The sequence below is a fragment of the Bos javanicus genome, chromosome 11 (assembly GCF_032452875.1).
Source record: "Bos javanicus breed banteng chromosome 11, ARS-OSU_banteng_1.0, whole genome shotgun sequence".
Taxonomy (NCBI): domain Eukaryota; kingdom Metazoa; phylum Chordata; class Mammalia; order Artiodactyla; family Bovidae; genus Bos; species Bos javanicus.
The window spans coordinates 44264496-44280277 of NC_083878.1; the positions used below are offsets into that span (position 1 = coordinate 44264496).

Below are 15782 nucleotides of genomic sequence, written 5' to 3' on the forward strand. Positions count from 1 at the left end.
CCCCAACTTATTTCTCAGACACAGGTCCATCCAGACCCACTGTCAGGCTTGGGGCTGAGCCTGGGCTTTCTGGGCAACTTTAATGCTCACTGAAGTTTCTGAGTCACTGACTGGATGGGATGAGTCGGGGTGGGAGGAGGGAAGTTGAGCAAAGGCACCTGTTGAAACCATGGCCAAGGGAAGGGCAGGCGGGAGGGTGCCCAGGGTGGCCTGAGGCGGGGGGTTGCTGAGGAGCCTGTGTCCCTGAGCAGAATGCAGAAGAGTAGACGGCAGCTGAGGACACAGAGATTCCAAGCCTGGGGGCATCCAGTGGGGGGAGCTCAGTTGGCTGAAAAATGGCCCCATCCTCACGTGCCTGGTTTGCAGGGTCACTGCTGCCCACGTGGGGAACACACGATGGGAAGGGAGGAAAGACGCTGGCACCTGAGCAGAAACAGTCAACGCAGCACAGCCGGCAGCCATCCCCATGCTAGGCGAACTAAGGCCCCAGGAAGAGGCGTGGGCCCCACCGGCAGCCAGGCCGGGCTCCTCCCTGCATTTCAGCTCCAGGTTGCCACACTGTCATTCCGCTGGTCTACGGAAGATGGACATTCACTCGTGTCAGCGCCTCTGCTTTCTTCTTGGCCCTCTTGCAGCTGGACGGCTCCAGAGAGGCTGGCAGTTCAAGGCCCAGAGGGACTGGTCTCACAGGCCTTGCTAGGTCCCTGTGTGCTAATACGCAGGCACGCTGAAAGGGTCCCAGCTAAGACCTTGGTGATGGCTGGTGGCTTAGTCCTTATATAATAGTTTGACTTCTATGAAACACTGGCCCACAACCAAACAACACTACACAAATGAACTAACTGCCTACTGTGTGCCGAGTACTATGCCAGGACGAGAAAGGAAAGGAATTGTCATTGGTCTGGCCTCAAACTGGCTCCCTATGCAGCTGTAGAGACAGGATGACGGGGAATATACCTGTTTACATGTTACCTTGTATGTATCACATTGTAAGATGTAACTTCACGAACAGTTCAAAAAGTGCTACAGGGGGGAGCGGTCAGGAAGAGCTGGTAGCTATGTACCTACTGGCCTCTGTGGAGGACCCAGGACCACATCCCATTGCTCAGATTGTGCCTTGGGATGCAGACCTGAGGGACACTGAGGTTCTTCTCTCTCTGATGGAGCCCCGTCAGCTCCACCCCCCTTGTTCCCTCACCCAGCCTGCCCTGTGGTGACTGGGCGTCACCTGTAAGGGAAGCCCATTAGCTCTTCATGAAGGCACAGTCTGAACCTGGACACAGAAATGTGGGCAGAGCTCATGTCCAGGTCCAGAGGGGGAACCCCCGCCCCAGCTGCCCACTGATGGTGCTCATGATGGTGCTCATGAGAAACAGGACATGAAGAAGAAAACGGAAAAACAAAACAGAGCTTCAAGCACCATCACATCTCCCCAGTGTTCTGTGGCAGGGACCCCTGAGCAGCTCCTCTCTTGTTTCTTCCTTGGGACTTTGTCAGGTCACCTCTGGTGTGGCAGAATCAGGGTGGCGTGAGAGTCAGGAGCTGGGTGAGGAAGCAGGGGTTACCCTGGCTCGGGAGACATGGAGGAGCCCCACCCCCCGGCCCACCTGGAGTGCTGGTCACAGAACAGTGTTTGGACGTGGTTGTAACCTGTCTCCATGGAGAACAATGACCCCAGAGACTTGCACCTGGCCCTCACTTCTCTGGTGGAAGCTGTTTACTCTAGGCCCTGAGCTGAGGGGCCTCAGCACTGGAGAGCCACAGCTGACCCACAGACTTCCTGTTCTGCAGAAAATACCTCTCGGGGATCTTAATTTTATCATCCTTGTTTGTCCCCAACTACAATTATATCAGTTACTGCAATATAATTGACATACAACACTGTGCTAAAGTACACAAATAATGGTTTGCCACCCTTATTTCAAAATTCTAATCCATCACAGGTTCACAAGAAGGAGCAACAAGGACCATGTTTACCCTCTCCTCTGAAATGCTAAACACAGGTTAAAGAAACACGGCTTTCAGACATGGAACACTGGCCAGTTGAGGAGTGAAGAACCTCATACACCGCAGGACACGCAGTTGAAAACATAGCTTTAGAAGGGCGTCTAATCAGCCCCACACTGAGGCGCCCTCGTTCTGCCTAACAAGCTATGAGCAAGGCACGAAAAGCATCACACAGCCTCTCCGTGCATAGCTCAGTACATCCCAGGACGGCATGCAAATGCTGGTAGGCATGCAAGAACACCCCACATCCGAAAAGGCAAATTCACAACACCGCATCCCCTCAGAGGTGCTAGGCAGGCAAAGCGGCAGGGAATGCAGCCCGTAAACCAACTGGGTTAGTATTCACAGGGCAAGAGGTCATCAGCGGACCTAGAACCAGAACCAGCCAGAACCCAGAGTCGGTGGGGAAGCACCAGGGGACACCCCGACCACACTCCCCACGTCCGAGCAGCGAGGCCAGTGTGCACATCAGGAGACACCCCAAGGACATGAGGAAGACACCATCCATCTTCTAAAGACCAGTTCCCTGGATACCCAGCCCATCCGTCCGTGGCACAGAGGCCCTGTCCATTTGTCCGTCCATCTATCTGTTGGGCAAATGCTTCCCATGTGCCACCCCACCAAGGCCGCTTCCTACCTTCTTCCACACAGGTGGGGCCTGAAGCCCCAGAGTCAAACAAAACCCTCTAGGAAAGAATGGGGCAGGGGAGTGGTTGTTACAAGATGCCTCAGGGAGATTCTGGGGCCGGTTCTACCCACCCACCTGCTGGCCATGAGGGAGGCCATGGGATGGGAGAGTCTCAGGAATAGCTGCCGCCACGTGAACGCAGCTCGAGCTTCACAGTCAGTCGTCTAGACGTGGCTGCAAGTTGCTGGTTTTGAACTGATTCATCAGGCCACTAGCCTGGGGGCCTGGGGGTCTGCATGGCTGCCCAACAAGGGTCCCATCCCACTGACTCTCTTTGGAGAACCCACCTGGCTGCACACCTTCCCTGACCCTCTAACAGCCTGACAGTCACACAGCCATCCCCATGTCGGCCAGGGCCACTTCATAGAAGCTGGCAATGCTGGTCATTTGTAAGTAGGAAAGAAAGAAAAAGTAGCTAGAAGAGGCCCTTTTCCGAGAGAGCCCCTCTGCTCAGAGTCACTGCCCTGACTCCCTGGGTGGCTGAGAGAGTGGGAACGGCTGGCCAGGTCCCTCAGATGCTGTGAGGGCCTCCCGTCCCTTCCAGTGGCCTCAGGTAGCCTGTGGGTCCAGAGTCGGACCAGGAGAGCAGCCTTCCAGCACGCCTCAACATCCCCCAATGGGAGCAAGAAGTCAGAACCCCGACCCCTCACCTCCCTACTCCCCAGTGGAAGCAGGAAGTCAGAAACCCCCACCCCTAACCCCCCAGTGAGAGCAGGAAGTCAGAACTCCGCCCCCTCACCTCCCTACTCCTCAATAGGAGCAGGAAGTCAGAAACCCTCACCGCCAACCCCCCAATGAGAGCAGGAAGTCAGAACCCCACCTCCCAGTGCCATGCATGCCCAACATGCAGGGTTTCTTTTCCAGGAGCTGTGCCCTCCAACCAGGGACACCCCAGCAGGTCTATCCACCTGGATCCCAAGTACACCTAGGGTCTGTGGAGGCACTGAGGTTTGGATGGGGCTCAGAGCTCCTGTGTCTTTCTGTTTTTCCTGAGCCTGGGCGTGGACCTTCCACTAGAAGCCAAGGACCCTCCCCAGCCTCCTCCCTGGAAACACTCTGCCTGCCCCAGGGCCTGAGACAAAGGTGAAGAAACAGCCAGCAGTTACTGGGTCAGCAAACCCCATGTGTGCGGGGCAGCCCGCACCTTTGAAACAGAACAGACAGCTTCAACGCTGTTTGTCTCCAGGGATGTTGGCAGCTCTGATACCACAGTTGGAGATGGACGCTCAGAATAACATGCTCTCTTCATAAGGCAAAGTGACAAGGAGACGATAGTGCTCCAGGAGCAAGAAAGGCCAAGTTCAACATCGCAATTAGCGGAGGCTCAAGCGACTTCCACGGCAATCATCGCGCTGAAGACCAAGCCTCTCACATGGGAAGCAGTTGCCATTAGCAACCATACCATTTTGGGCATTACATCTATTTGGCTAAATCAAGACTTGAGTTTTTGCTTCCATCTTTTCCCGGATCTGTAAATAGCACCAATCAGCCTCAGGGATCAGCCGAGGCCTGCAGCAGCACCAGCAGACGGAGGCTTGGATCCGGTCCCAAGGTCAGAACTCTCTGGAAGCCCCCTGCCCGGGATGAGGCTGCCCCCACTTTCTGGGGCTCACCCAGCCTCCCCACCTCCTCATCCAGGATACAGGCATCTGCAGGTACCCCACGGCCATGGGAGATCAGGGCGGATCCTGATCCCAGCGTGTGGGGCAGCAGAAGGGGGAGCAGGAGCCAGAGGATAGGCCCACCAGATACACACATGGCTCCAGGTTCAGGACACAGGCTCTCAACAGACACCACTATGGACGCGTCCATCCAGCTGTGTGGACGGATGGACGCGGGCAGCTCTGATGGATATCGAGGGTCAGTGGGAGGGAGACAGGACTCCTGCAGCACCACTATGGACACCCCCACCTCCACTCTCCAGCCCCTCACGCCCATGTGGAGCCCCTCACACCCACATGCAGCCCTGGGCTGCAGCCTGCAGCGCACAGCCCTCTCCTCTGGGCTATGTCCTCTCCTCCTTGAAAGCCGCCCTCATTGATCACTGCACCTGCTCTGTGGCTGTGGTGCCCGCAGCCGCACATCTGTCCTCTGGCATGTCCACCACTGCTCGGCTGACTAGGAGCCTGCCCAGCCTCCACGTCTTCCTTGGTTCCCTGCCCCTCATGGGTCTCAACACCTCAGGTGAAGTCCCCAAATCACCTCCTACTGCGTCCTGAACACTCTTGACAAACAACCTTCTGCGGAGAGGCTGAGATGAGGACAGCTGGGCGCAGACCTTCAATGCCCCCTCCTCATCTCTTGTTCCTTCCGAGACCCTCCTCTCCAGCCACCTCCTCCCTGAGGGCAGTCAGGTCAGCCCCCCTACCCCTGGGGTGCGGGCGACCCTATCTGTGATGGAGCCCCTGCTGCAACCGCAGGTGGGGCTGACCTCCACCCCATCTGTGGGGACAGTGAGACCCATCCAGTCCTCAGGGCCCTGGGGACTCAAAGACCTCCCACCTTGGCCTGGTCCACCAGAGCAGCCCTAATATGTTTTGGCTCTAAGACTCCAGAGTCACCCCTAGGCTCCTCGCACCTCCTCAGAGTCTCCCACTCCCTGCTCACCTCTGCTTCCAGACTTCTCCCCCTCCACAGAGTGGTCTTCCTGGGATCAGCTCTTCTCACTACAGGGCAGGGGTCCCCGGGGAAGCTCCTGAGCCGTGCTGGCCCCTTGCGCAGAGGCGCAGCCGCCTCGGCCCTCCGGGTGCAGATTCCAGTGACCGTCCACAAGGATGTGAGGATCCAAGTCAATCGGCCTCCAGGGGCCCAGAGCACAAAATGAGGAAACACTGGGCTCCAGTTTGGGGCATCGTGATAGGCTCTTAGGAACGTCCTATGGCTGTCTCTGAGTGGCCCCTCGAGGGTCTGCCTAGGAAGAGGTTCTACTGACTAAAGACATCGGTGGGGTCTGACTCTGCACATCTGGACGGCGCTGGGTGGTTTCTGGGTCTGAAGCAGTAGGATGGAGACCACCCCAGGCACTGGGGCAAATGCACAGGTGAGGACAGGGGTCCATACCAGGAGCCAGAGGGCAGAGTGTGTGCCCCTGAGTGCCCCTCACGAGGTGCCAGAGAGGAGCATGTACGTGGGTGTGGCCTTACTGCTGGGGAGGGTCTCAGAATTTCCTGGACAGGTGATCCAGAGTGAGTGTGAGAACTGCAGGGGGCAGGACATTTAGGAAATGGAGGGAAAGGGCCAGAAATGTGGCTGGAAAAGCAGAGGAGGCCAAGGTGCAGAGAGCCCTGGCTGCCTGCCCCAGAGAGCAGCCTCCATCCTGCAGGGCCCAGAGCCCACTGGCCCACAGGGCTCAACAAAGGCAAAGCTGGCCACATCCCGGGAATCATGTGCAGCGCACCCTGAACTGGGGACCGTGGGCTCTGAGTGGGGGCGCTGGGAGCCGAGTCGAGAGACGTCCACCTGCGATCGCAGTCGGCTCTGAGCCTCTCTGTTGGCTCATCGGTCGCATGGGGGCAGGGGGTGCAGTCCTGGTGTTCATGCTCTGGATGTGTGAGAGGCGGGACGAGGACTCCTCAGAAGGGTCCAGGGTGCAGGCACCGCCCACGGCAACCAGGACTTGAAAGGTCAAAGGTTGTGGACACTCCCCACTTGGCCACTGCCCGTGACACATTCACTGGATACCTACGGCACATCAGCCATCAGCCCCAGAGAAAAGGCAGGAAGCCCCAAGTGTGCTCCACTCCAGGAACCGGCCGCTGACCAGCCACTCCAAACCCGGAGTCCGGGACCCTCAACATCTGTTTGGTTGCTGGCAGAATCAGGCGCAGGGTGTGGGCGGGGGAAGGGGGCAGGTGCCTCTGGGGGAAACCCAGAGAGTCTTGGAGAAGGAAACAGGGCTCAGGCTCAGTTGTAAAGAGAGAAGCAGAAGTCCACAGGGGAGCCCTGCCTCCTGCCACATGGTGAGACAAGGGAGTGACCCACAGGTCAACCCCACCTGAATTCAGAAGACTGTGGGGCAGCTTGCTTCTCTTTAGAAGAGGGGCTCCAAGACCAGGGCACCCTGGGGTCTAGTGAAACAAACCACAAAGGGCAAGAGAAGGGTTGGGAGTCTGGCCTCACCTCCACCTGCAGGCAGTGGGGTTAGGGCACTGTCTCACCTCCAGGTACAGCAGCGGGAGGGGCTGGGGCAGGGCCTCACCTCCAGGTACAGCAGCGGGAGGGGCTGGGGCAGGACCTCACCTCCAGATACATCATGGGGGCGGGGCAGTGCGGGGGTCTCACCTCCACGTATAGCAGTGGGAATATCCCGATCTTGTCTCTCAGCTTTCCCTCTGCCCAGTTGTCATCCACTCTTCTGATTACGGTCAAGACTTCATCCTGGAAGTGGCCCATGGAGACAAGCCCAGGGACATGCACAAAACAGACACAGAAACAGAACCAAGAGATCAGTCAGTGTCACTGATGCCAAGGAAAGACTCTAAGTGATGACTTGTTATGAGATCTGACATGAAAACCGTTCATCCCCACATCTTCACCTGTGATCGCTTTTCCTCTCTGGTATTGATTAGAGGCCAAGACCCTCTGAAGGAAGTGTATGGCAATTTACAATCTAGTGAGCACTTTAAAATTCATGTTCCTAATAATTACTTATGGATAAGATTGTTTTCAATAAATATAAATTCAACTAATCCTTTCTGTGTTTCTACCTCCATCAAAGCACAAAATATGACCCAATCCAACTCATTTACTTAGAGTCGTGGAAGTCTGAACAAGCCTGTTAAATTCTTGTCACGCCAGACATTATCAAGGATAGAGGCAGAAGGTGGACAGAGGCAGAGACAGGAGGGTCGTGAAGCAGGGAGACAGGTGGCCAGAGAGGGTGGCCCCACCTAATGCCCACACAGGTGCCCAAAGCTGATAGGACAGTCAAGGGTGGCAGAGGACGAGGAGCAAGGGGACGACCTGCCTGGTGCACCCACAGGTGCAGGGACAGCCGACAAGGTGGGGGCGGGATGAGGAGTGAGGGGATGACTGGCAGCAGCGAGCGTCGGGCCCGGGCTGGTGAGGCCAGGGGAACAGTGGAACCATTCAGGGGCGACCAGGAGAGCCCTGTGCCCACAATGAACTCCACTCAGATTCAGCCAAAGGGTGGCGCCGAGATCCTGCCGATGGTGCAAAGGAAAAGAATCGCAGGCTTCTTATAAGTCAGCGCTTTTGCAAAAGCAACATAAATCAAACAAACAAAAAAAAGACATTTAAATTTGTAAAATTAAAGAGAAAAAAAATGCCAGATTAATTTTGGTAAAAAAAAAAAATACACAATATCCACACTGTTATTTGAGACTGGTCAAGAAACTAGACCGAAAGAAATAAAAGAAAAAAATAGGAAGTATAAATACTGGGGAAAAGACCATACAATTTTCTACCTAGAAAAACAGTATCAATTAAAAATTAGAATAAGTAAGAACTTGAGAAAGGCTGCTAATTTTAAAATAAATACATAAAAATCATTGGTTTCCCCATCTACCACCAATAATCAGTTAGAAAATGTGATTAAAATTGGCTGATCATTAAAAAAATAAAGTCGATTCTCTAATTCACTGTATATGCCAAAATTAATTCCATAAGTATTAATGATTTAAATGTTAGGGAAAAGAAAAAAAAAACCTTGAAAGTCCAAGAAGAAAATATGAATAGATGTTTAATCTTGAACTGGGGATGGTCATAAGAGGTAAATAACAAAGATTTGGCTAGAGAAAAATGAAGTTCTCTACGTTAAAAACAGAAGAACAAGACAAAAAGGCAAATACTCTAGAAAAACACTTGCAGGGAACTCGAAGGAAAGACTGAATATTCTTGCTACATGAGGACTTAGAAAAAGTCTCGAAGGAAAGACTGAATATTCTTGCTACATGAGGACTGCAGGAAAAAGAGATAAATACCTTAAAAGGAAAACAGGCCAAGGGCAAAAAATCACATAATTTACAAAAAGGAAGAAAAGCAAACTGTTGTTAAATACATTTTAAAATGTAATACCTAACATTCAAAAAGTACAACTTTAGAGAGGAAAATTCCTTCTCTCCTCTTTGTTCTTTGGGTGTCTATCAGATAAGCAGGGATGAACAGAAGCCAGCCAGTGTGGTCAGTGTGAAGTCTACAGGCACTTGACCACTGCTGTCAGGGATATAAACTTATGGCAGCAGTTTGGCAAGTCCTATCAAATGTGAGAGCCTGCATACACACTGACCTGAAAGAACATTTCTAGAGCCTCTTTCTTAAGAAGATCAAAAACATGCAAGAAGATTCAGCTCTGAGCATGCTCATTACAGTTTGCTCAACTAGAGAAAAACTAGAGACAAATGTACAAAGAGGGCTAGTTCGATAACTCATGGTATGTCCACCAATATAACGCCAGTCACCCAGTGCTGCCTAAGGAGAATGGGAAGGTGGAGATGCTCACAGTCTGGAGGTGCAGCAATTCAGAAGATGGGACCCTAAAAACAGAACCTCTCTTCCCCCACTAAAAAGCCAATTTACAGCAGCACTTTTCACGCGGTACATTGTGTCTGAATACCAAAAAGGAAAAAAATCACTGCTGCTGCTAAGTCGCTTCAGTCGTGTCCGACTCTGTGCCATCCCATAGACGGCAGCCCACCAGGTTCCCCCATCCCTGGGATTCTCCAGGCAAGAACACTGGAGTGGGTTGCCATTTCCTTCTCCAATGCATGAAAGTGAAAAGTGAAAGTGAAGTCGCTCAGTCGTGTCCGACTCTTAGTGACCCCATGGACTGCAGCCTACCAGGCTCCTCCGTCCATGGGATTTTCCAGGCGAGAGTACTGGAGTGGGTTGCCATTGCCTTCTCCAAAAAATCACTAGGTGTCCTAAAAGGCAAAAAATAGTTTGAAGACAAAGAGCAAGCATCAGAACCAGACTTAGATATGGAAGGAATGTTGGAATTATCAAACACGGAATTTAAAACAACCGTGGTTAATATGCTACGGGCTCTAATGCATTAGGTAGGCAGCATGCAAAAACAGGTAGGCATTGCAAACTGGGAGGTGGTACGTCCTAGAAAGAACTGCAAAGAAATGCTGGAGATCAAAAGCACTGCAACAGAAATAATGACTTTTAGAGGCTTATTAGTAGATTTAACACAGCTGAGGAAAGAGTCTCTGAGCTTAAGGATGTCTCAATAGAAACCTCTCAAACTGAAAAGCAAAGAGAACAAAGACAAAAAAATAAACAAAAATCCATAACAGAATGGAATATCCAAAAATAGTAGGATAACTACAAGAGATGTAATATACACATAATGGGAATACAGGAAGGAGAAGAAAGAAAAAAATAAACAAAAGAAATATTTGACACAACAATAACTGAGGATTCTATAGCCTGCAAAATAATTCCTTCATCAATAGTGAGGGAGAAATAAAGACTTTCTGAGACAAACAAAAATTGAGGAAATTTGTTGCCAGGAGACCTGCCTTGCAAAAAATGTTAAAATAAGTTCCTTAGAAGAAAAGCTGCATAGGTCAAAACCTTTGAATCTACATAAAGAAAGAACATTGGAGAAGGAATAAGTGAAGGTAAAAGAAAAAATAGTTCACAATAATAACAGCAACAATGAATCTGATTAAGTATACCTATCTACCTACCACATATATGTATATCTATGTATACATAAGTATATATTACATAGTATGTAAGTATATTGGAGAAGGGCATGGCAACCCACTCCAGTATTCTTGCCTGGAGAATCCCGTGGACAGAAGAGCCTCATGGGCTACAGTCCATGGGGTTGCAAAGAGTTGAACATGACTGAGTGACTAACACACACACAGATGTAAGTATATATATTATGTATATTGACATCCACGTTAAATGAGTATCAGCAATGATACAAAGGACAAGAGGAAGTAATTAGGAATATTTTATTATTATAAGGTACCCACACTGTACAGTGTCATTTGAAAGTGGACTTGGATTAGTTGTAAATGTGTATTGCAATTTCTAGGGCAACCACTAAAAAAATTGTTTTAAAGGTACAACTGATATGCTAAGACAGGAAAGAAAATGCAATCATATAAATTGCTCAATCAAGACTATAAAAGGCAAAGGAGAGTAGAAAACAAAATAGGAACAAAAATCAAAGACAACAAATAGAAAACAAAGGTGGTAAATATTAATCCAACAATATCAACAATCACATTTAATAGCAATAGTCTAAATGTACAAATTGAAAGAGAATGTCATGGTGGATTAAAAATAAACAAGACCCAAGCATATGTTGTCTACAAGAAACCCACTTTAAATATAAAGATACATATAAGTGAAAAATAATGAGATAAGGAAAGATATACCACACTAACACTATTCAAAAGAAAGCTGCAATAACTATAAAGGAGAAACAACACAAATCACTAATACTAGTAATGAAAGAGGGGACATGACCACAGATACCTTGGGCATTAAAAAGATAGTAAAGAAATATTATGAACAAATCTATGCCCACATATTTAATAAACAAAATGGGCCAATTTCTTTAAAGACACAATCTGCTGAAATTCACACAAGAAAAATACTAAGAGACAATCTGAATAAGTCTATATCTGTTAAAGAAATTGAATCAATAATTAATAAACTTCCCAAACAGAAAGCACCAGACCCGGATGGGTTCACTCATGGATTCTACCAACATTTAAGGAAGAAATTATGCCAAATTTTCTAACAATTTCTTTCAGAAAACAGAAGCAGAGGGATTACTTCCTAACTCATTCTATGAGGTGAGCACTATAACATACACGTCACTAAAGAAGATACACAGCTGGCACATGAAATGATACTCCACATCATATGTCATCAGGGATATGCAAATTAAAACAACATGCCACTGCACATGATTATTAATAGAATGGCCAAAATCCAGAACAACGGCAACATAAAAAGGATTGTAAAAGGATCAGTGGTTACCAGGAGTTGTGGGGGAGAGAGTGGTGGCCTGTGCAAGCTTCTTGATGGGAGGGACTGGCTGTGGGGAGAACAGGTCTTGCTCTGGTGGGCAAGGCCACACTCAGTAAATCTTTAATCCAATTTTCTGCTGATGGGTGGGACTGTGAGCCCTCTCTATTAGTTGTTTGGCCTGAGGTGGCCCAGTCCTGGAGTCTGCAGTCTCTATGGTAAAGCTATTGGCTGGGCTGCGCACCAGCAAGTGACCAACTTCCTGATATCACTGAGGCTAGTTCCCCACCGCTCTGCTCTGCTCCAACCTGACCCGTACCAGGGACACAACCTCCGTGAGGAGCACTGAGAGCTGAGTGGCACCGCAGAGCCACCAGCACCAAGTTCCATAGGTCCTGCCAACAGTCACACCTTCTCCCACCACCAACACAGGACCCAGAAAACGATGCCTGGGTCCTCGTCAGGCCTCGGATTTGCTGTCATACTTCACAGCCTAGGGCTGGGGTAGGCATCTGCTCTGCAGCCTCTTGAGAATGTGAATAAATGCACCCCCTGGGACCCCAGCTGTGTTGGACAGGGCAGGCCCGAGTCCAGGGCACAGTGCGCTGCTCACGGGGGCACCAAGGCCTCTGCGAAATAAGCTGAGCAGCTACGCAGGGACCTCTGGGCAGCACCACTGAAGCTGCAAACTCTCCAGCCTGGGCCAGGGAGTTGGCATCTCAGGATCTGCTGGGCATACCTTCTCTGTCTAGAGCTCAACTCTGCTCTTTTAGGATGTGAGCTGCCAGAGATGCAGGAGGAGAGTGGGTGAAGGGGTCTGGATGAGGGCCAGCAAGACTAGATGGAAACCGCCGCCAGTGGGCAGGTTGGCCGGAGCCCGGTTCCCTAGCGCTGCCCAGGGTGGAGCAACAAGTGTCCTCTTCCTGATGCCAGGACACCAGTGAAGGGCTGGAGAGTGGGACAAGGTCTGGGCCAGTCTGGCCGTGTCAAGGATTTTCTGGATGAAAGTTGCTCTGTGTCATCTTTCCACCTTCAGACACACAACTCTGCTTCACTTCCAGGCTCCCTGGCAAGTGCTCCTCTCGAGGGTCAGTGGATCCCCTAGGCCACCTCCCTGTTCCAAGCTCAATCAACATCGAGGGCCAGGGCCCAGAGGCAGAGCTCAGAGTGGTCCTGAGCGGCCTTGAACACACACTGGTCATATGAGGAGTGGACCGCCTTCCTGCTCAGGCTCAGCGGGCAGCACACTGGCAAAGGAGTCAGGCCCCATATCAAGGGGCTTTAACTGCATTTCTAATTAATTCATCCAACTCTCCCATGTTTGTAGGCCTTCCCTGTGGCTCAGTGGTAAAGAATCCTTCTGCAATGCAGGAGACACAGGTTCAGTTCCTAGGTCTGGAAGATCCTCTGGAGGAGGAAATGGCAATCCACTCCAGCATTCTCGCCTAGAGAATCCCATGGACAGAGGAGCCTGGCGGGCTACAGTCCATAGGGTGGCAAAGACTCGGACACGACTGAGCAATGAAGCATACATACACACACCCCTGTCTGTGCATGACTCCTGCCGGGGAAAAGCCAAGCTGCAGACAGATGAATCTGTTAGGAAGCCCAGGCCTGGGGCTTTTCCTCTCTGACCTGCCAGGAGACTGGGGTCTCTGCCTGCACTGAAGTCCTGGACACCACAGGGTGGCTGGCTGAGTACACTGTCCCCAGCACCCTGTCAAAGGGACGTCTCACACACTGAGGGCCTGGCCCACACCCAGAAAGTTCCCACAGCAGCTCCAAGAAGACTAGCCCTGGGGGCTGGACCATTTCCTAAATGCGCTGTGGGGTGGATCACACATGGGGAACCTGCCCTTCCAGGGGCCTCTGAGCTCCTCGGGCCCCTCTTTTCCTGCAGCCACGTGGTCTCCAAGAGGCAACGAGAAGCAGAGATCAGGGGAAGCCCTTCAGAAACGCCTTGAGAGCGTCATGACTGCCCTCAGGACAGAGGACACACGGGGGCCCAGGCTGCTCACAGTGGGCACAGTGGCCTTGACCTGGGGGATGAGGGCTTCCACACCCCTCCGAGTCTGCCCAGATGCAGTTACCAGGACGAGATGGGTGCAGGGGACCCATCTGGGGACTCAGCTCCAATGCGTGTGTCTGTGGAGGAGGCCCAGCCTCGTGGAGTGTCCTGGGCAAAGGCAGAAAGCACAGGAAGCCGCGGGCATGGAGGCGAGCCCCCGATTGGTGCCTGTTTTGAGGCTGGTTCCCAAAATGCCTTTGTTCATTGAATCCTATCAATTCCATTTTATAGTCAAAAAAGATACTCAGAGATGAAGTAAATGATTCAAGTGAAAGTAAAAGTGTTAGTTGCTCAGTCGTGTCCAACTCTTTGTGACTCCATGGTCTGCCCATGAAATTCTCCAGGCAAGAATACTGGAGTGGATTGCCATTCCCTTCTCGAAGGGATCTTCTGGACCCAGGGATTGAACCTGGGTATCCTGCACTGCAAGCAGATTCTTCACCATCTGAGCTACCAGGGAAGCCCTAAATGACCCAAAGTAAGAGACAAAAGTGAAGGTGTCACAATTTGAATCCCATCTCACTCAGGAGCTGAAACTCTGAATACATTTGATTTCTATCAGAACTTGCTTTGGGATTAATGCTGGGCCAATTCACAAAGCAGAGAATCTCCTGATTGAGGAAGGAAACAGTAAACACTCAGAGGTGGAGGAAGACTGTGGGGAGGGTTTTGTGGAGCTGCCAGCAGGAGGGGCATCTGCCGGAGTCAGGACATGAGTGGGGCTTTAAATGGGCTTTGCCGGCTCAGAGCAACCAGCCCAGCCCCTCCCGTCACATGGAGGGCACTGTCACACGGGTGCCAGTCCGGAGGAACGGGCTGGCAGAGCGGGATGCTGCTCTGCTGTCACCTTGACTCTTCTCATCCACACATGCCCAGCTCGTTGGAGTGGGACTGCTATGAAGTTATAAATTGTGCTTTTTATAGCTTCTCTACCTACGAGAAGTAATTATGCACTCTTCTTCAATGAAACAAAGACTTTGGTTTTAGAATGACTTTAATTAATGCAATTTTAACAAGACTGTTCAAGAGCTGACATCGAAGGTAAGAATCTTGCTTTGATGCACATGCCTCATGCCTTTTAAAACCTCATCCATCTCACCACAGTGATGTTTTTTAAAGGGAAGTTAGCACCATCCATGGATTTTAGACGCTCCTTCTTTCCTTGCTGAGTCCAGAAAGGAACATATCCAAACAGCAAAACACTCCCTGGAGGCAAAACCAAGCTGGTCAGAGCCACGTGGTCACTCAAGGTGGTGAGAGGGAGGCTGTTAGAACCAGTATTCCAGGCCAGTGGAGGGAAGCTCAGGCTTCCCTGAGGGGGAAGCCACGCAGGGTGGCAGGGATGGGGGCGGGGGGAGTGGCGGCTGGAGGGGAGAGAGGAGAACGGGCAGGTGCTTGGACAAGCAGGTCGTGCCCTAACTTAAGGGGTATGGAGTGGGTGCTGGTGACACACCTGTGTGAACACGGTGGGGAACATGGCCGGGCCATAGCAAGGTCTTCACCAGGAAGCGTGCCCTGCCATCTCCAACTCTCCATGTCAGTCCGTGGATTGAAGAGAAAGTCCTGGAAGAGCAGCCCGAGGGATGCGTGGCCCACCGGCTCCCACACCTCTGCTCCCTAATCTGGGCTCAAAGTCCCGGGAAGACCAGGGGCCACTCGCCTCAACGGCACAGTCCAGGGCGCCAGGCCCCCATGATCCAGTGGCAGCAGCACCACCGCAAGGCGAGTCTCAGGGCCCGAGTGCGCACCTTCTCCATGAGGCAGCTTTAATGCCTCTTTTGAAATACCACACACATTACCCACCGCCTTGACCAGACACCCCGCACACCTCCTGGGTGACCCACACTGCCCATCACTCTCAGAAACTGTCCCCTGGATTCCTGCCCCGTCTCCCCAGCCGACGTCAGGCTTGTTGGTACAGCCCAGCTCCCAGCGGGGCTTGGCTCAGCACGTTTTGCTGGTGACCAGCCAGGTGCCCCTCTGTCCTTTGTCCAGTAGGCTCTGGACTTCCCCCCGGAGGTGAGGGTACCAGGCAGAGGCTGGCACACGGAGCGTGTGATG

General features: G+C 51.5%; 1 protein-coding gene across 3 annotated transcripts in view; it reads right to left on the reverse strand.

The window, feature by feature from the left end:
• The window catches only part of SH3RF3 (SH3 domain containing ring finger 3), a 159845-nt gene that overhangs the window by 63056 nt on the left and 81007 nt on the right, over positions 1-15782 (reverse strand). For 2 of the 3 annotated variants that reach the window (XR_009739385.1, XM_061432503.1), the window contains exon 3: positions 6977-7072. The exons of the other annotated variant lie outside the window; for it this stretch is intronic. Coding sequence is in view for 1 of the 2 variants with exons in the window: in XM_061432503.1 (XP_061288487.1) it covers positions 6977-7072 (96 nt within the window). In the remaining variant the exon portion in view is untranslated. The remainder of the gene's footprint in view (positions 1-6976; positions 7073-15782) is intronic. 3 annotated transcript variants of the gene reach the window in all.